This window comes from Antedon mediterranea, chromosome 3 (genome assembly GCF_964355755.1).
Source record: "Antedon mediterranea chromosome 3, ecAntMedi1.1, whole genome shotgun sequence".
Classification (NCBI taxonomy): Eukaryota; Metazoa; Echinodermata; class Crinoidea; order Comatulida; family Antedonidae; genus Antedon; species Antedon mediterranea.
In genome coordinates, this window is record NC_092672.1 from 35,006,486 (window position 1) to 35,028,093 (window position 21,608).

Sequence of the window (21,608 nt, forward strand, 5' to 3'; positions counted from 1 at the left end):
CAGTGGTGGTGCCAGCGATGGTGCTGAGGGAGGCTCTATTTTTCAAAATTAGCCCAAACCATGGTGGGGCTAAGGTCCTGTAGATTGTTGTTTTTAGGCAGACTCTGACTGGCATGTATTACAATAGAATACACAAAATTATTTAACAGCATGATACAGTAGGTTATAATTCTAGAAGAAGTACTGTAAGAAACCGTATTTCATGACTTTTGGTACCTAAAGCTACACATTGAAATCTAATTCACCTAAATCCAAGGATCCCAATTCTGCTAGTAAAATCACTACAGTAGGCTTTAGCGCTGACAAATAAAATTTGTTTCTTTGTATAAAAGAATTATAGGATTTGGAATACAGTTTATTCACTATACAACAAATTGAATTTAATCCGAGAAAGACGGTAAACAAACATATTAGGCTTCTTTTCACATTGCAAGGCTATTAATTCAATTAAAACACTGTTTTTTTTGTCTAAAAACAGGACCTACAGTACAGTAAGTTGTGTGGTCTGTCATGACAATTATATAATACAAAACGAAACATTTTTACAGCTTCGACGATGCACTTTCCAAAATCTTCATAGGCAAACTGAAAATGTATTTTAAATCTAGCCATGTTTATTGTTAAGATAAACACTACTCATAACATTTTAAGCGAACTTTTTAAAATGTGTACTTCTATACTAAAGTTCCACGGCACATGATGTAGCAATAATTTCATCATGCTTAATTCTAAAGCAATAAACAAACACATTTTTCTGTCAATCACAAAGACCATTTTTCATTTTAATTCTGTTGGTATATTATTATCAGATATCAAGTACAGTGGACCCTCAACTCTATTAGACTAACAAACAAACATAAGTGCAAAACAAACACAATTAGTAATTTTCTCCAGTTGCCGAAGATATGTCTGGTCAAAGTTCATTTTACTATCCGTATTATAAAAAGTGCATGGAAATTATAGTAACAGTAAAACTACTGAACATGTTTTTCTTAAATTAATACTGTAATTACATTTTGATACAAGAAAAGTAAAAAGCTAAACACAGCACTTATAGAGTATCACGGTGCTGACGTCACAACGGTAGGTGGCGCTGCGTGGTTGCTAGCGCAACCAAAAATGCGTTCAGCCTGCTTGAGTGACTCCAAGATCACCAATGGTTTGGAATAGGCTTATTGAAGTAGTCATTTTAAAACTTGATAATTTTCAATAAAAACAAACTAAAATTTCAAAAGATCACTAAATATTTGTTTTTAATAAAATAAAAATCAAGCTAAGTTTATCAACATAGTAGCGCTGAACGCATTTTTTGGTTGTCTAGCAATCATGCAGCGCCCTCTATCGTTGTGATGTCACACCGTGATACTCTATACATCCACAATTCTAAAGCTTTGTCTACACTATCAAACTAGTTTGACAAAAAAGTGTGATGTGCCCAAATATGGAAGTGATATGCTTAAATATGGTAGTGACCCTACAGGCTGGGTAGTGATATTCATTCATTCAATCTTTTATTTCGGAATCTCTGGTACATAGAATGTAAAATTACATATAAATGAAATTAAAAAATAAACAAGACAATAAATATATCAGGTTCTACACTGTCACATAAAGTTTGATACTGTAGTGTAGACAAAGCTTAACAAATAGGAATACAGATGTCACATTATTTTGTGTCATAAAACAAAATTTATTTTTTGCCATTTCTTTTATTTACTACAGTATATGAAGAAGACACCTCAGAGAACAATTAGGGCAATAACTGTTATACACTTAAATAAAATTCTAACAAATATGAATACTGATGCCACAGTATTTTATGTGATAAAACAAAATTTATTTGCCGTTTTTATTCAGTATACCAAGAAGGCACCTCAAAGAACAATTACAATATTTTTTACCATCAGCAATAAGGTCAACATCCAATTAAAAATAAGAATTTTTTTTAATGGTTATACAGTAACACAAAAAAAAACTATTTGTGGTTTACTTTCTTGTATCAAAAATTAATCTGATGTCAAAGTTAAATCGATATAGTACTGTTGATCTTAACAAATACAAACCGATGTTTCCACGTGACCTATGACATAAACCATTGTATATAAGACACAGAAGAAAAGTTCTAGTAATGTAGGGGTTACCTACACAGTAGAAAAAAAGTAGGTTAGTGTATATGAACTCGTACCTAATGCAGGTTGACAATAAAATGCAAGCATTGAATACAAATAAAGTTCAGCCTATAATCAAATATTGTTAAATTTTATGACCAATTCAAATTTTATTTTCTCAGTTCGAGTGTGTGTAAAGTTGGATTGCTATAGGACAGTGTACATCAGTTTTATGCGTGTTATTCATTCTTAAGATCAGGAAATACCTGCTGAAAAATATGCTTTGTTTATATTTTGCAACACTGAATTTTTGTTAAAATTTAATTAGGCTGCCTACATCTTTAGTAATTACCATCATCTGACAAGTGTAATTAACTAGAAATTCAATTGGATGAACAATGTCATCGTTCATGAAACATATTTTAACCTTGCATGCAATTCTAATTATTGGTATCTGAGTACTAGTAAAAGCTATATTTCACAGTGATGCCAAATTCCATGCTTGTATAAATGCTGGTGGGACCTTTTAAACTATATAAAAGCTCTGTTTACATGAACTAGTTTGACAAAAAAGGTGTGATGTGGCCAAATATAGTTGTGATATGATGAAATATAGTAGTGATATGATAAAAAATGGTAGTGATATGATCAAATATGGTAGTGATATGACACATCATCATGTCTATATATGGGCACATCACATTTTTTTGTCACATAAAGTTTGATAGTGTAGACAGAGCTTTAAACTGTATTATTAGGCCTACAATCTTTCACAGGATTCTAAAAACAGTAAGGGAGTAAGACGTAATCCGAGCTTTATATTGATTACCAACAACAATAACCCCACAACTGGCAGGCTAATTGTTTTCAACGTCAACTGGTTCACCTTTGTCCAGCACTTATTTGCATATTGAGTAGGGGACATGAATCAACAAATGAATTTCAAAAATACAACAGAAGTTGTCTGCCCTTTTGTAAACTACATTCTTTAATCTTTACCACTAAAGGACAGTTATTTGTGTTTGAGCGCATTAATAGTTTTGTTGGTACATTATGCTTTTTAGCATTTTAACATTATGTAAACACAATGTCGAACATAAAAAACATTACATCATTCGCCGAATATAACCATTATTCTGTTTGTTGTATCATTAAATTAAATGATTGAAATGTTCAGTTCAGGATTACATAACGCCAACGCCATTTTAGTCAAAAAAAGCAATGTGGCGATGTGAAACAACTTACTATTTTTAAACATAAACTGTCCCCCAAAAACACGAAAAATGAAGATTAATAAAATCAGACTTTGAATAGGCCATTTTGTAGTTTTAACAAAATTACAAATAATCACTAACATAGAAAAAAAAATACCGTACCTGAAAAAATAATGTTTTAACTTATAAAATAGAAAAATAAACGGTTAAATTCAACCAAAAACCTATTAGCTAGTAGACAATTGACTATTTTTTGTTTTCAATTAGGTAAATCCTTTTTCTTCTCTGATCCAATTTTTTGTCAATTTTTTTTGGTCTATTATGCGACATTAAAATGACACACTGTATTAAAAAAAAAATTTAACATAAACATTTTTTTCTGGAAGACAATATGTACCTTTTAATATTCTTTTAATGGTTTTAATTATTTTTCAAAATTTAAAGACTGACACTAAAAATCCATATGTTATGTTTATGATAAAGGTAGACCGCTTTTTGAAACATATTTATCCATAAAGCACTGCATTTGCTGAATTAATTGAGTACCAATAATAGACCAGAGCTTAATTCAGGAAGTTATCATGAAATATTATTTCCGATAAGGGATTATGGGATATCATCTAAGGACAGAATGTTTAATTTATGTTTTCTATTGATAATTTATGTTTATTTTATTATTAATATACAATCAAACCTAACCAAAAAAATGTAATATCAATAATAAATTTAGTAGTAAATTTTTATTCTTAAATCCAGATAGTAAACTCTCTGTCTCGTCTCATGAGACTATAGACAATTTTGGATCCTTTGGAATGTACATTCCGCAATGGTTTTCAGGAACATAGAACGAGCAATTTTTCCAAATGAAAAAATCATGATTTAGTGTTAGATTCATGATTTTGAAATAAAGGTAGGCTCAGGGCCTAAAATGTGTATAAATTAAATTCTGAGGTTTGCATTGTATTTTTTTTAAATTAGAGGGAGCGAAAGGGTGTGGATCCGCCGCCTAATAGATGAAATGTCATGCCATAATAGAGACAATATTATAGTTCGGTTTATAATATCTCTATGGTCATGCTAAATAAATGTACATGGTATTTAGAAGATGTTCAATAGAGTAAAATACCTATAATAATATTACTGAGAATTCTTTTTTATTTATCCTGTTAATAAGACATATTATTTACTGCAAAGAACAACACGCTTAAATACCTGTGTCAGACTAATCTGATTAGAGACCAAGGAGGCTTTGTAAAACAACTGATAGATTTCTATGCCAGTCTCTACTGTGTTCAGTAAGCCAACAACTTATAATTATTACAATACAATTGTTTTCCAAATTCTTTTGTTGTTTAAACTGTTTTGTAGGATACCAAGTTAAACACTGTACTGTAAACCACTACTTTTATTTAAGGTTTTTTTTACACAAACTGAAATTCCTGTTAAAATATTTATTGATTTGCCAATAGAGAAGAAACCATGGGGGTCAACCAATGGCCCAACACAGAAAGTGGACATTTCTGCATACAATATATTTAATAAATATCTAAAAAGTATAGGCCTATACACAAATAAAATATACATTTAATTTAACAATAGAAAAAATCATGTCAAGTTTTTAAAAATGTAAGAACATATACTTATTAGCCTATGGATTTAGTTTAATTTATAGCATAAAAATAGGTATATATTTGATCCCAACAAATATAGTGCCTATATTTATAATTATTTACAATGCACTACTGTAAGATACGAGATGATGAGAGACAACAGAAGGAAGAAAATAAAGATTACACCAGCCTAACGACCCGAAAATGTGATTGTCTGCATCCGCATCGTACTGATGTGGAGCAGACGTCGTACGGCGGAGGAGGAGGCAAACAAATCATAAAAGTTTCTACAGGGTAACTAAAAAAACTTACCCTTTCTTTCCTTCTATCAGCTCGCATCGCCATTTTATTTCACTTAAATTATTGAAATGTTAATTATGTCCATTTCTGGAATGTTAAAAGTAATTTTAGCAAGTCAGTTGTTTTAAAATCCATTATAAATAAAGTAGGAAGGCATACGCGAAACACTACACTCGTCTCGCCATTTTGTTTTGACTTAAATTCACATCGGGATTAGAAGTGAGTAAGTCAGTATGTCAAATATCCACACCCCCTCTGCTACAACCAATACATTCTAAAATATTATCAATTAAAACGCAGAAATTGTTGGACTAAATATTCTGTGTAGGTAATACACTAATAACAAATTTATAGTTATAAAGGTTATTACTTACCTAAATATATACTGTTTATGGTGTCACCATTTTTGTTGACATTTTGACAAGCAGATGGTTGACATACAATCACTGGAATATACAATACTGTCAGTTAGACAGGTAAGCTCCTGGGGGCGTTTTTTAAAGTTTATTGGTATCATAAAGTTCGAGCCGCCAGGCCACTGTATGGTGGACCCGTTGCAGTGCTATAACATAATTGAAATAATATTTGGGGAACGTCTCAATTTCAAAATACACAGCGTAGACCACTGTACTTAGAACATAGGAATCTTCTTAAAAGGTGCAATTGCACCATGTCCACCGTACCCTCTGGATCCGACCAAGGCACCGGTACTTTTCGATAACACCACCAGGGCTCTCATCTTTTTCGGCCGAATTGTTTCATACTCTAACATTGTTTTAAAAAGATGTGTGCCCACCAGTTGCCGAATTATGACTACATTGATCACATCCAATAATGTGATAAAGAATAAATAATAACTGATGACCATATGAAAGACCTGTGCTCAGTTATGACTACATACACAATATTGTCATATCAAATATTGTGGTCTGAGAATTTATTGATAGGCATAACTGTATTAAAAGAGGGCATGCTCAGTTGTAGAATTATGCTGAAAATTCATGATATAGAATATTAATAGTAATTTATTGATGAGGCATTTATATAAAGATACATGCTCATTTGTCAAATTATGATCATGTCAGATATGATGTGAGAATATTGTACCCCTGTAATTAAAGATGATGGTAGATTTATTAAAGATTTGTGCGGTTGACAAATTGTGATGAATCAACCCTCCATCTCCAAAACAACACTGGACTAAACGAAAACAATCTAACAAAGCCGTTTTTTACACACATTTTCATCAATTGCACATGAAAAAGCTTTGAAAAGTTGAAGTTTGAGACATATTGAGGGGTGTATTAAGAGCGTCATTCTGACGACTGGAGCATTCTCTACTTCTCTACGGAGCGCCATTTATGCCTTTATTAACTTCAATAATAGAAATAGTACTACGGCAACTGCTCAAGTGGACCCAATTTAGCACCAGGGTAGCACAGTGATATAAAATAGAAATAAAAGTCACTATTTTAATATCGTTTCGTATATACCCATATCACAAACTGACAAACAGAAACATCTTGGCATTCACATTGATTCAAATTTATCTTTTTCTTTTCATGTAAATAAACTCCGTTCCAAACTGGGCTTGTCCATCTCCATCTTCTCGCGTGCTCAGTCATTTCATTAATAAACACACATCCATACTCCTCTACCCACACATTGACTATTGATGTAGTGTTTTGGGAATCAGATCGAATATTGACCGAATACAGACCATTCAAAATAGAGCATTTCGCATTATCCTTAAAGCTCATCCTCTCACACACCATGAACTAACATTTACAACACCTTAAATCTTCATACAGTCCAAGATCGCATGCATCTACAACTGGGCTGCCTTGCCTACAGGTCTGCAAATGGTCTTGCTCCGGAATACCTTGCCCTGCGTCTTGCCAGAATTCCTAATCATCGATGTACCCGAAGTGTCAGTGAGAGGAAATTTGTCGTCCTTTCCCTAAAACTGAAACTTTTAAGAACAGCTTCATCTATAGAGCACTAACATACCTGAATTTGCTACCCACCAAACTAAGGAATGCGGTAACAAATAATTTTAAGTCTGCTCTAAAAAAATATTTAATCCCAAAAGAAAAAACTCAACGTTTTGTATAGTATTGTAGGCTATATTTTTGTATTTAAGTACATATATATTATATATTTTTATATTTTTTTAACATAGTTGTTCATCCGTTTTTTTATATATGTTTTGACTGTCTGCATATGCTGTTTAGGGTCACCCTCACAAAATAAGGTTTAATAAAAAAATAAAATAGAAATAAAGTCACTAAATTTTAATATCTTTTCGTATGTTAATACAATGTGCTCAAGTGGACCCAATTTGGCTCCAGTGGAGCACAGTGATATAAAATAGAAATAAAGTCACTAAATTTTAATATCTTTTCGTATAAAACACTGTGTTCAAGTACAGTGGACACAATTTGGTACCAGGGGAGCAGTGATATAAAATAGAAATAAAGTCACTCAAGTTTCAATCTTTTCGTATGTTAATACACTGTGCTCAAGTGGACCCAATTTGGCGCCTGTGGATTTTTTTTTAAATGGAAAATAATGAATATTGTTTTTCTTTTATTTTGAAAGAGAGATATTTTGAGGATTGTAAATGTAAAGTGGACCTTTTCTAAAATCAGAAACAAAGTTGCATGGCATTATTTTCCATTAGATAGACTGCCATAAAACCTCGAAAAGAAGCCCATGTGCTCCTTCATTTTTAGTGTATTTAAGCTTGGCATACCGGCATTTCTTGTCTTGTTGGGGGTGTTTAGTTTTTATAAGTTTTGTGGTTTTATTGCGATACTATAGTTCCTATTCGATCTGAATAAATTTGTCATCGAAGATTACATCGTCTCTTTGGCTATTATTCTTCCTGTACTTTACATTTATAATGTTAAATTTCAACTATCCAGATGCGAATTTTAGGTTGGGTTTTAAAAAACTTGACTTCATTATGCTTCAATTTCAAAGATTTGCTTACGATGAGATAAAATTAATTCTCTTCTAAACACTTAACGAAGATAATTAATTCCCTTTTTTTACGTTAAAATAAATTGAGGGCGCTAAACATAAAATTTAAACCATCAAAGCAGTTGGCGAGAGCCAAAAAAAAAAAAGATGGTAAATGTGCTCTCCCTGCCTCAGCACTAAGGCCCTGCCACAGCCTTTTGGGGTCGTTTCCACCACATCACCAGATGCATTGATGTTGTCGCCTCATGATGTGTGGTGGAAAGGGGGACGTATGTTCTGTGAACCCCAAACACAGTGGCTCGCATAGACTTAACTCTATTCCACCGACCAGCGTGGGAATCGAACCCACGACATACGTGTGTTAACACGACGCTCAGACGACTGAGCTAACTGATCATTTTGGTTTTAGCAAGGTTAATAGGATATTAATGACGTAATGATGAATTACGTAATACAGTATAAATAGACTATCATCAGCTGTTCAGTCATGTTTCAGTTTGTGGTGCAACGGGTAATGCTCAGTTTTGATTGCTATCAACCTGGATTCAAACCTCGACGGATTTTTTTTAATGAATATTGTTTGTTTTTTTAAATTTTGTATAGCATTCACTTTTTCATTAAATAGACACCATAAAACACCAAAAAGAGCCCATGTGTTTCTCATTTTTTAGTACTCTTGGGTACGGTGGGCTTCTTTTCAACGGGTAAGCTTCTTTTCCGCATAGGGTTCTTTTCAAGATTACTTTTGTAAACTAAAGGAGGGGAGCTTCAAGGTTCCCGCCCGGAAAATTGTATCAGTTTTGAGTGCTATCGGCTGTCGAAATGACGCTCTGAATACCTCACATTATTTTGTCATTGGAAAACCACGCCATCAACGGCAAACTAATCTCGTAGTAAAATGTTTTTTATAAACATACGATTGTCGATCGTCGAAATTAACGAATAAACTATTATTATGTCTGATGACAGACGCAATAACAGTAGTAGGAAAGAGAGCACATCTAAGTTAAAACTGTATAGTATTTTTAAAGGAGAGGTAAGCAAAATAACATCTAGGAATATGTATAGGCCTAAATAATATAAGCCTAGGCGGCCTAAACAATCCAACCAACCAGGCAGCGCCGGTAAAACGGGGTGTACCAGGCTGGCGTCCCTGTAATAGATAAGCAAGTGGTATTAATATGAGGCCTAGGCATCACCTAGTATATTAATTTGTGTTAAAATAATAGTGATATTTTTTTACTACAGTATTATTTTGAAGAGTAGAAGCCTTGAATTTTTTCTTGATGAGACTTACATAGAATAAATATCACACATACCAAATCAGATAAAAAATACAACAGCAGCAGGCTCTTCCATTTCTTTTATACCAACACTAAGCATAGGCGTAGTCAGTAGTTAGGCCCTAGTATAGATAGGCATACCTAAATTAAATACATCGCCTTCTCATCGTCAGGTTGCCTCAGTACAAGAATATGGTGCCTTTGTGAAAATTCCAAACCATCAAAAGAACGGTAAGACCATTTGAATATTTAAATCATAGTCTATAGTTATTAGTAATATTATATTCCCACCTATTCTGCTTTTTGTGTGGAAAGGAGACAATGCATTTATCAAACAGGCTTTAAATTATTAACTATGGTATTTTTTTAGGTCTTGTTCACAGAAGTCAAATATCATACTCAAAGGTAGATGATGCAAAAGATGTGTTAGATGTTGGCGATAAAATATTTTGCAAAGTTATCTCACTTGGGGTAAGTGTAAAGCCTATCCAAACAACTTTATTAGCAAGTAAATAACATTTCTAAGGATCCCGTCTACACTATTATCAAACTAGTTTGACAACAAAAGTGCGAATATGGTAGTTCCCAAATATGGTAGTGATATGACATCATCATGTCCCTATATGGGCATATCACATAAAGTTTGACAGTGTAGACAGAGCTTTACTTTAAAATGGTTCAAGGCATTTTAATGAACTATTCATAAATAAATGTTTTTTTGACTAAATAAATTAACTTTATTTTCACAGGAAGATAATGATAAGATTGGTTTGTCAATGAAATGCGTGAATCAAGGATCTGGTGTAGATCAAGACCCCAATCATCTATTAACAGTGTAAAATAATAATGGTAGTGATGTGCCCACATATGGTAGTGATATGCCTAAATTTGGTAGTGATATGACATCATCATGTCCATATATGGGCACATCACATTTTTTTTTGTCACATAAAGTTTGATAGTGTAGACAGAGCTCATAAGTAAGTTAAAAAATTAGGTTAAACTTTGTGTTCTATTTCAAACAAGATGGCTGAGGCTACTAATTATATTTATTTTAACTATTTCTTTTAGTATTATAACAAGATAAAACATAAAACAATTTATTAATAATCTCCTCTTCTTTTCAATCTGGCATTTTAAAAAAATTGTTAGGTTTGTTACACTTAGTTCTCATTTGAATGGAGAGCAATACTGGATACGTTAAGCCCTTTAGTATTTATACAACAGCGTATATCATATTTTAATAACTTAATTCATTTATGTGAGATTGCCAGCAACAGAAATAAGTGGCTTTTGTTATTTTGATTCATTATGTTTTTTTATTATTTTTTTTTTGGTTTTAGATGGCATACATTTTATTTATTCTGTACTAGTGCACTGATTTCCAAAGTGGTACAGTAATTGAAAATATAACAAACATAATAAAATAAAGACAAAGAGTAATTGAAATATACATTAAAAATAGCAATCAATTTTAGAAAACAAAAAATTCAGTTAAAAATATTGAGTACTAATTGCATTTTGGAATGAAGTTATTGAAAAATCTTTAAAGTTAATTTTTAATTCATTTGGAAGTTCATTCCAGCTTTTAGATGAACGATAAGTAAAGGTTTTTTTGCCTTAATCAGATTTTTTAACCCACAGTGCCTGGTTATATTACAATTTTTGGAAATAAAGTTAAAGAATAATAATAAATATCATATTTTACTTTTTTTATATTTTATTTCTAGTCAAGATGAACAAAGAAAGAAGTCTGGAGGCGGATATATTAAACCCAAGATAGAACTTGGTGCAATATTCAACACGCAGTGTAAGCAATGCGGTGGCCAAGGTAGGTTGATCACTGGCAAGGGGATCCACAATTTTAAAATGATATAATGCATAAAGAATTACCAATGGTTATGTTGTGCGTCTCATGTACACCGCTACTACAAGGCTTAAGCTCGACTCTACAAATATCAAACTTTATGTGACAAAAAATATGTGATGTGCCCATATATCATCATATAACTACCATATTTGGGCACATCACACTTTTTTTTGTCAAACTAGTTTGATAGTGTAGACAGAGCTTTAGAATATTAGTTCACCTTTTTATGTACAAAAGTATTTAAAATGTTATTCTAAAAATGTACATTACAGGTCATATTGCCACCGAGTGTTTCCAAGCTCCGGGTGAAAAGGCGTATGAGCTGGTACCTGAAATTGAACTACCGCCACCACCTCCCGTGGCTGTAAAAACACATCACAAAAAGAAAAAGAAGGTAAGTCTCCAGTAATGGAGTAACGGTCTTTGAAAGTATGACCATCTACACTATCTACACCATCTACACTATAACTTAATGTGATGTTTCCATATATGGATATGATGATGTCATATCACTACCATATTTAAGCATATCACTACCATATTTGGGCACGTCACACTTTAGTCAATAGAGCTTTTGTTTTGTTACACTGATTGTGATTTTTTGTTGCAGGAAAAGAAGGCAAAAAAGAAGAAACACAAACATGATACTAGTGACTCGGATTCCAGTTCTGATGACGAACCAAAACGAAAATCAAAACATAAGAAAAACAAGAAAACAAAGTCATCTCGTAAACGAAACTATAGCAGTTCAGATTCGGACTCCAGCTCTGAAGATGAACTGGAGAAAAGATCAAAAGAAAAAAAGAGAAAGAAATCTGATAAACGAAGGCATAGTAGTCCAGACTCAGAGGATAGCTCAAGTGATGATAAAAGGAAGAAGAAAAGGAAAAAAGAGAAGAAAACTCATCACCATGATAGATCAAATGAAAAACATCATAGTCATCGACATCAAAATAAATATACTAGGTGAACTCTGACCTCAAGTATTGCTTTAATTTATTTCAACAATTGGAGAGCATTCCTATATACAACATGCAGTCCTCTTAATTTATTATTATTATAAAGAGAACATCAAATCCACAACGTTCAATGGATGATGATTTAGCCCACATATCATATTTTACAAACATTTTGTACAGTTTAATTATAAAATTAAAACTTTTTTTAAATAAATCTAGTACAGTACTTATTACTTTCGATCAAGGTGTTTTATTTTTTCAAATTTTCTATAATTCAAGTGTATACAGTATATACATTTCATTTACAACATAAACTACACTTATTCTTCTAATCACTGTAACATAGCATTTTGTACAGTTTAATACAGAAATTAAATCACATTTTTATAATAAATCTAGATCTAGTACAGTACTTATTACTTTCGGTCAAGGTGTTTTATTTTTTATAATTTTTTATAATTTTAATGTATATGGAGTGGAGCTGTAGCTTGGTGGTTAACGTGCTTGCCTTCCAATCCCAAGGTCCCGGGTTCAATCCTGACCTAGTGCAGGGTTGTAACTCATGACTCTTTCAACTCCACTCCCTAAGCCTCAAATGAGACTTAGTTTATAAGCACGATAAATTATTAAATAGTTTATCCATCCTGTAATTGGCGAGTTACTCGCTGTTGGATGAGTATGAATAAAAAAAAAAAAAAAAAAAAAATATACACATTTCATTCACAACATAAACTCAATATGCTGCTATCAAATTTTATATGATGTGCCCATTATATGGACATGCTGATGTCATATCACTACCATATTTGGGCACATCAAACTACTGTAGTTTGATAGTGTAGACATTCAACATTATTTCAGATCTGTTCATCTTGTGTAGAAGGCACATCTGAAGTATCCTTGATATGTTCAAATACATCCAACAACAATTCAGATCCCTCTTTTAGTAAATCTACAATAAAAATAAAATATTGGGGTAAATACCAAGGAAATTTAACAACAGGATGCTGCAACACGATTAGTTCTATGCCGCAGAGAACTGATGGTATTTGTTGCAGCCAGACATCAGATCAAAGGACTGTTACGAGTTCCTATCTTGGCAAGTCGAGCTGAGTGTCCTGTTGTTAGATTGCCTTGTATATACACATTTTAAAATCTCTTACTGATTACCAATATGGAATGAAGTCTTGACCCCTAACATTTTTTAAAAATGGAAACCATAAGAATGTTTATGCAGTAGAAAGTATAGACAGTATAGTTGTTCAATTTATTTTATAATTCCAACTTACTTTGGTTGTTTTCATCATCTTCATTCGAAATCAATTTCAAGTTAGGGTTGCCAGGATGAAGTGGTATAGTTTGCTCACCGGTCAACACATCTAATTTCCCGTCTTGTAAAATTGTTTCAACCTCTTTTGATGTTGTAGGTTGACTTTCCTCCGCTGACCGATTATAAAGATTGACCTTTCCCCAGCCAAGGGGAATTGAAACTCTGTTCTCATCTACAAAGAAATTTACAATTTATTTTCTTTAACTTGTCAGTATAAAACTAATGATGCATAAAACTATATTTTGTTTAAGCATGTTTATAGTTTTCAATTTCGATGACCTATGACCTAGAAACTAGTTAATTATGGGAACATTATTGAGGCATGCTTCTTTGCAGTTTTGGGGGATTCTAGGTGCAGACGACAACAGAACAACTCCTAACAGCTTGAAACTGAAAATGACGACTTAAATATTGGAGTATAGCTCTTACCGTCTCCTTGTGTTGTTATTCGATAACTAATGTTAATGATACCATACGCCTCTTCATTGTTAGTGGAAATGCTTTGTGATTGTAAATCTTCCATAACATCAAATACCAAAGATTCCTTTGCCATTTGAACCAGGTACACCTTAAATTCAAACAGAAAAGTGATACAATTAATGAATTTTAACATTTTAAAGTCTTTTTTTAATCTGCTAGAAAACTTTTATGAATTGTCTTGTATCTGTATGTTTGAATGTCATTTGTATATTTTTTGTATTGTTTTTAAGAGGGCCTCTTCAAGTCAGCTGTACTGCTGTAATACAGCTGTTAGTGCTACCCTTGTAAACAAAGTTGAATAAATAAATAAATCATTTGCATAAATCATATCGACACTGATTTCATCTAAATTTTCTTACTCTGCCGTCACTTATAGTTACTGTGAGGCAACAAAATGTCATTACCTTTGTATCAATCTTGCCTCGTTTCCGTTGTGATTCTAAGCTAGCAAACAGCATTTCTTCTTTAATCAAGCGAGGTGTCTTTGTGAGGCTTTTACTGCTTATTAACTCATCCCCCACAAAAAAAGACACAGTGAGGTGGACATTACTGGCTTGAAAATTTAGCAAAGCTTTCAGATGTTTCTAAAACAAATGTAATATCACATTTTATTTAAAATGTATAAAAAATGGTCTATATAATAATAAATTTTGTGCAATCTTGACCACCGTTTCAAATATTCCAATTATTGCTATATTACAGTATACAACCAAGGCAACCTAACAACAGGATATTGAGCTCCGGAGATCAATGGATTTACCTATGGCTGCGACAATTTTAGTGCCACGCCTTTTAAAAGAGTCACTGTGCACCGCTGAGAACATGTTATAATACAGTACTGTTGGTATTTGTCACAGCCAGACATAAGATCAAAGGACTGTTACAAGTTTCTATATTGCCAAGGCGAGCTCAGTGTTAGATTCCCTTGATTCAAAAACAGTTTTTTGGTAAAATGTAAAACAACTTTAATGGGACTCACCTCAGGCATTTTTCCTTTTGGTAGAGATTGCTTTAATACCAGTTTCAATCTGAAATATTTTAACCCCACAGCTTTAAGTTCTTCTTCTTCTTCTTCAACTACTACCTCTTCTTCTTCATCTTCTTCAATAGGTTCTTCTTGGATTGGTTCTGGTGATACTACTTCTGGCTTTTCTTCCACCTCATCTTGTCTCAATGGTTTGTTAAAACTAAAGAAAAATATGTAATTACACTATATAGGTCGTAAAAAGTGAAAAAAGCTGTGTCTATACTATCAAACTAGTTTAACAAAAAGCGTGATGTGTCCAAATATGGTAGCGATATACCCAAATAGTGATATGACATCATCATGTCCATATATGGGCACATCACATTTTTTTGTCACATAAAGTTTGATAGTGTAGACAGAGCTTAAGAAGAAGTTTAAAGTTATGTGTTATAAAGGATAAGTTATCTGCCTAATCAATCAATCGTTTCATTTATATAACACCAGTCCAACAGTCATTGCTCATGGCACTGAAGTAGATAACTACACTAAAGTGACAATAATCAATACATGTTGATTACTGTACAGTTTTCATAAATATTAACATACAGCCTGAAAATATTGTGAAGACATGGTACCTACTGAGATGCAATGACTTACCTATGCCAGTGTCTGTTGATATCAGGTATCCTTCTGGGGTCATCACCTCTGATGAGATGTTGGTAACCTCTTATGATATCAATTGTGTATAATTTAGCAGGTAAACAGGCAAACACCTAGAAGTTTCATAACAACAAGTGTTTATAAGCTCAAACCTTTTGATATTTTTGCAATATACTAACCAATATCATTATCAAAATAACTAATCACTAGGCCTAATTCATTTGCTACATATTTCACAGAAATAAAAAAAGAATATACCATACTGGTACTGCTTTTTTTTTGTGACCATATTTAATGAGGGTGATCCATCCAGCAATTGCTGATCTTTAGGGACCCTCTGAGGTTCACAAGACAAACATATACACAAGATGGGAGTCTTTGGGAGTGGAGTTGTAATTTTGTCCTTAGAAAAACGGGACTTGAACCCAGGACCCTTGGAGTGGTAGCCAAGCATCATAACCACCAATCACAACTCCACTCAAGTAAGAGTCTTCATATAGACATTTTTGACATAAAGTTGGCATTTGTGTCAGTGCTACTTTCAAGTGTACACAATATTTTTCTTCATTTTCTTTTAGAATTACAAACCACAGACATTATTGTATAAAATGATAAGACTTTATTTATCATGCTAGGGGCAACAGGCATAGCAACGTGTAGGCGTACCTGTTTGACTTCAATATAGTTGTTAGTTGCCATAAGATCATACTTAAGCAATAGAAGCAGAAGCAAGCACACATCATTGAGCACTTGATGGTCCCAATTCTGCATAAAGCATTGGTCCCATACATACAACATGGCCTGAGCATCTAACACACCTACAAAGCCCTGGATTAAAAAGACATTGGAAAAGAATCTTCAAATCACAGTATAATAAATCATGTATCACTTCAAGTTTCAAATGCTGGTATGGATGACCATACGAGCAAAGTGCAGTACATACAAACAACATGAAGACAGGACAAAGGTGCAATATATAACAAGACAGGTGAAACCTTAAACCATGTCACTTGTGACAGATTTTTTCCCTCAGTATTGGCATATAAAGTATTGCTCCTAAACCGCTTGATCCAAGGCACATTCCTGGGCGTTTAACTCTTGCAGGTCTCAATCATCTTACCTCTCCTATCCACTTTCTTGCAAGCATCACAGGGCTAGACAAGTTCATTACAGATGATCGTTGTGTTGAGTCTCGACTTGAAACAGATCTTTGTTGTTCCTTCATCAGAATCTCCACCATATAATCCTAAAGGTAATGACAAAGACCCGTTGGAAGACCAAAGAAAATATGGACACAAATTTTACAAATAACTTAAAAACAGCACTAAATTACAATGGCCCACTTGAGACAAACCTGGCCCACTTGAGACACACCCGGCCCATAACAGGAATAAATGGCACAAAATAGTAGAACACGCTATGTCTAATGACGATGAAGCATATTGATATGATATAACAACAAAGATGAAGGTTTCTCTTTGGGTACAAAACACATTACAACTCATCCTTTGGGACACCCATATTCAGGGAACACCCCTATTCAGGGGACACTATCCAGTGAAAAAAACGAAGGGCAATACATACAGCCAACCCTTATTCAGAAGGCACCCATATTAATATCTACCTTGACATCTAATGTAAACTCTTTACTGCAACACTCTTGTAAATACTCGTAGAAGTTAGGATCAATATGTTGCAGCCGTTTCAGAGCGCCGTCTGATATTGTGAAGACATCAGGCCAGGTAGGGAACATCCCATGATGCAATTGGTCCATGTACATTGCCATCTCATATGGAAACTCAGCTAAATAAATATAAGAATCTTACTTATTATAACATCTTCTGCTTAGCTTTAAAAGATATGTTAAGCTTGTCTACACTTTCAAACTTTATGTGAAAAAAAATATGGACATTATGACGTCATATTATCACTACCATATTTGGGCATATCACTGCCATATTTAGACACATCACACTTTTTTTGTCAAACTTTTTTATAGTGTAGACAGAGCTTTAGAATATTGCCATATTTGGGCTAAGTATAATTATACTTTCAAAAGCAAACTTCAAAACGTACAGTACTAGGTCAGATTTACTACCATAATAAATAATATTTGGATTAAAACTACCTAGTTATGATATTCATTCATACATATTTATTCAGTTATACCAATAATAACAACTGTGGCTCACACTAGAAAGAAATATAAAGAACAATAAACAATAAAATAAATAAATAAATAAAAAAAGAATAAGATAAAACATGTTAATTCATTGTGCACATTGAGATGTTCTTTGAATTGAATTGAATTGAAATTTATATTCATACTGGGTAACCTCTTCAGTCAAAGACTGGTCTCCCAGAGGGCCCAGTTGGTGATCGGTGGCTGTGATGTACTAATACACCGGGGTAACCCTCTACTCGTCTCGAAAGATGTACTAGGTTCTTTAAAGTGCACACGAGCTAGATGTGTACACTGGACCTACGGTTTATAGTCCTTATCCGAGAAGACTCGTTCTACCACCAGAACCATGGATTGAGTGAGCCTCGAACCCCTGCCGATGTTATGGCTACGTAATTACGGTTCCACTGTCTTAACCGCTCGGCCACTCACTCACTCTTCTTCACTTAATTCCTCAACTGGGACTATACTCTATCCAAGTATTCCTGCATCCAGCATTGGATTAGTATTAATTTAGAATGTTTATTGTCAATAAAATGTAAATTCTAGTATATCACCTGCATCATTGTCTTCTCTGTACGCTAACACTAATGGGAAAACCCAGTGAATGAGATACGGCTCAAATACTTGATTGTAAGTGTACATTATATTTATCATCTCTCTGATGTTTTCCGCTACATTTGCTGATTGGTAAGACTGCATACTGGGTGTTCTTTTCATCACCTGAAAGAAAGTTACCAACATTGACAAAGAACTAAAACTGGTGGCAACAGTTTTACTGTTTATGCTCTTTTTTCAATCAATTAAAGATGTATTGTCCCCCAATGAAGATTAATAAAATCAGACTTTAAATAGGCCATTTTGCAGTTTTAATAAAGTTTTTCAATTCTGTAAAAAAAAAAAAAAAAAAAAAAGTATTTCACTTATAAAAAGACAAAAGACACGTTTCATTTTAACCAAAAACCATTAGTGTATTTTTGCTTTAAATAACATTTTTTCAGGTAAATTAAGTTTTTTTTTTATCCAGTTTTTTGTCAAAGTGAATAACCATTATGTGACATTAAAATGGCATATTCCCAAACAATTGGGGGGGTGGGGGGGTGGTAGAACGACAACATACCTTTAAGAGGATACCTTTAGGACCCAACAAAGTCTCCCCTTATGAATGAATAGGGCTTGACCATTTAGTGTGAAAACATATAATTACCCTTCCCATAACATATTCTCTAAATAGAAAAGGTTCTACTGTAAATGACTTTAAAGCTCTGTCTACACTATAAAACTTTATGTGACAAAAATATATATATATGATATGCCCAAATAATATATACATGATGTTGTCATATCGCTACCATATTTAAGCATACTACCATATTTGGGAAGATCACACTTTTTTTGTCAAACTAGTTTGATAATGTAGACAGAGCTTTAAAAAATGTTTAAAACATAATCTGATGGGCCATTTCAAGTTGAGCTGGCCCATCGGTAACAACAATTATTTTTTGCAGAAATTGATGAAAAATGTTGTTTCTATAAATAGAATTAAGCCGGTTTATATACCTCATGTATTGTCTTAGTAATAAGTGTGTTAACCGGACTCTCTGTAGCTTGCTGTATCTTTAAGTTCAGTTTTCCCTTTGATACACTTTTGCCATACTGATTTCTCAACATGCTTTCATGTTTTCTGAAATTATATATAAATTATAAATAACAATATCTATTAAAATATAAATAAACAGCAAATTAAATTTGCCACAGATGGACAGTTAGAGATATCTTTGAGTCAACTATCTCATAAAATGTTTCTGCTCACCGAAAATCTGCACTACTTAAAGGTTGAGAACGCAGTACTCCACTTGTCCATATATACCGTCTTAGACAAGCTGGGAGTTGTCTGCCTAGCAAACGGCTACAAACCATCTGCAACTTTTTAGGATTCCTTTTCAGAATTGCTAATATTGACTGGCCTAGGCGGTCACTAATATTACTCCAGCAGTTAGGGGGTTCAGCTGGGTCACTTGTGATGACCCCTGCAACAGTCTGTATCTGCTGCCATGCACTATGGATACACTGCAATGAAGAATTGAGATATTTTTCATTTAATAATCATAATATGGATTCATATAGCGCACATAGTGCTCAAGGCACGTAGATTACCAATATTAATTACAAAATGTGATGTTATGGTTTCAAATAAGACGTACCATGGTTTCTTCATGGAGGATATGCCTTTGATATCCTTTTTCTAGCAACTCTCTTGTGTGCTGCCAATACTTCATAAGATCATCTGGTGTTCCATTTGGATCATCTACTGGTGATTGTGAATATCCACATTCCTCCACTGCTTCATCCATTCTCTCCTTTAACATCCTCTGGACATCCTGTTGAAGTCTCTTCTTCTTGTTAGCCTCCAAATTGGCCTAAAGTTGACGAGAATAAATACATCAAGCTCTGTCTACACTATCAAACTTTATGCGACAAAAAAAATGTGATGTGCTCATATATGGACATGATGATGTCATATCACTACCATATTTGGGTACATCACACTTTTTTTGTCAAACTAGTTTGATAGTGTAGACAGAGCTTTACACAAGTTTTTTTGATATTTCAACTAACCACACATCATCAAATATAACAAATTACATTCCTAAAGCACTTACTAACAATCTTGGTTGAAATTCATATTTGTTGAAATATTCGGCAACAAATTTATGACCAAGAAGAATAAAGATCATCTGGCGACGTTCAGGATCGATCAGTTCTGGTTTGAGCTGAGCGGCAAGACTCCTGCTTACCGAATCTCTCACCTAGAAAAATATTGCACACATTAATGTGGACTGGATTGCAATAAAAGTCTTAAACCTAAAGCTCTGTCTACACTATCAAACTAGTTTGACAAAAAAGTGTGATGTGCCCATATACTGTATGGACATGATGATGTCATATCACTACCATATTTGGGCACATCACACTTTTTTTGTTAGTTTGATAGTGTAGACAGCCTCTGTCTGGGTCTTTGTATTATTCCAATCCAACTCTGGTGTACAACTGAATGATTACGGTAAATTGATAAATTAAATTCATAAAATTCATTATCCATTTTTTATGGTGAGTTAACAAATAAATTACCTGTATCCATGGCGATCCTGGTAACAACGTCTCTTGGAAGACAGAGTTCAGCCATTTTAAAGTGAAAGGTTGACACGTTAACAGAGAATCCATAATAAATTAGTAAAATAAATATCTTCAAAATATTAGAAATTATTCTCTGATTGAATAAAAACAAACCAACTCGTCATGTCAGAGTCAATTGATGCTTCCTTTTCGAGAAAGTCCTGTATTCTGTGCTTAATATTCCAAGACTGCATGCACAAAGTTATTTAATATTTCACGGTATAAACAAATATTTGTAACGAAGTTTTCTTTGAATCATTAATGTTCCGAATCATGCACCAAAATGAACATCAGGTGAACACAAGGGCAACTTATCCTGTGTACTACCAAAAATAAAAATAACTATTGTTATTTTTGTACTAGTACAGTATTAAAATGATGGTACATTTCGGCATGCACTCAGTGTGAACATACGTTTATAACAAGTTCAAGCAGCAGACAATGCACTGTCTATATCATTTCTCAATGTCAAAGGCATAAATG

At 33.3% G+C, this 21,608-nt stretch overlaps 3 protein-coding genes across 3 annotated transcripts in view; 1 reads left to right on the top strand and 2 right to left on the bottom strand.

Moving 5' to 3' along the window:
* Positions 1–5,431, bottom strand: part of LOC140045376 (tetratricopeptide repeat protein 28-like) — a 67,310-nt gene extending 61,879 nt beyond the window's left edge. Inside the window, exon 1 of the mRNA XM_072090238.1 lies at positions 5,245–5,431. Coding sequence (XP_071946339.1) covers positions 5,245–5,277 — 33 coding nt within the window. The 5' untranslated portion in view covers positions 5,278–5,431. The remainder of the gene's footprint in view (positions 1–5,244) is intronic.
* A 3,683-nt stretch (positions 5,432–9,114) lies between these two features.
* LOC140045358 (zinc finger CCHC domain-containing protein 17-like) lies at positions 9,115–12,487 on the top strand. Its single transcript, XM_072090214.1, has 7 exons — positions 9,115–9,253; positions 9,674–9,731; positions 9,871–9,971; positions 10,250–10,335; positions 11,231–11,331; positions 11,643–11,764; positions 11,981–12,487. Exons 1-7 carry the CDS (start codon positions 9,173–9,175, stop codon positions 12,338–12,340), a joined length of 909 nt encoding a protein of 302 aa, XP_071946315.1. The 5' UTR covers positions 9,115–9,172; the 3' UTR covers positions 12,341–12,487.
* Positions 12,488–12,555: 68 nt separating this feature from the next.
* Positions 12,556–21,261, bottom strand: LOC140045357 (uncharacterized). The gene is made up of 15 exons (XM_072090213.1): positions 21,081–21,261; positions 20,612–20,758; positions 20,153–20,368; positions 19,762–20,018; positions 19,509–19,632; positions 18,506–18,671; positions 17,391–17,569; positions 16,887–17,012; positions 16,433–16,594; positions 15,764–15,879; positions 15,119–15,326; positions 14,544–14,723; positions 14,089–14,227; positions 13,619–13,831; positions 12,556–13,281 (listed from the first exon to the last, which is right to left on the bottom strand). Exons 1-15 carry the CDS (start codon positions 21,171–21,173, stop codon positions 13,187–13,189), a joined length of 2,421 nt encoding a protein of 806 aa, XP_071946314.1. The 5' UTR covers positions 21,174–21,261; the 3' UTR covers positions 12,556–13,186.
* Between the last annotated feature and the right edge of the window lie 347 nt (positions 21,262–21,608).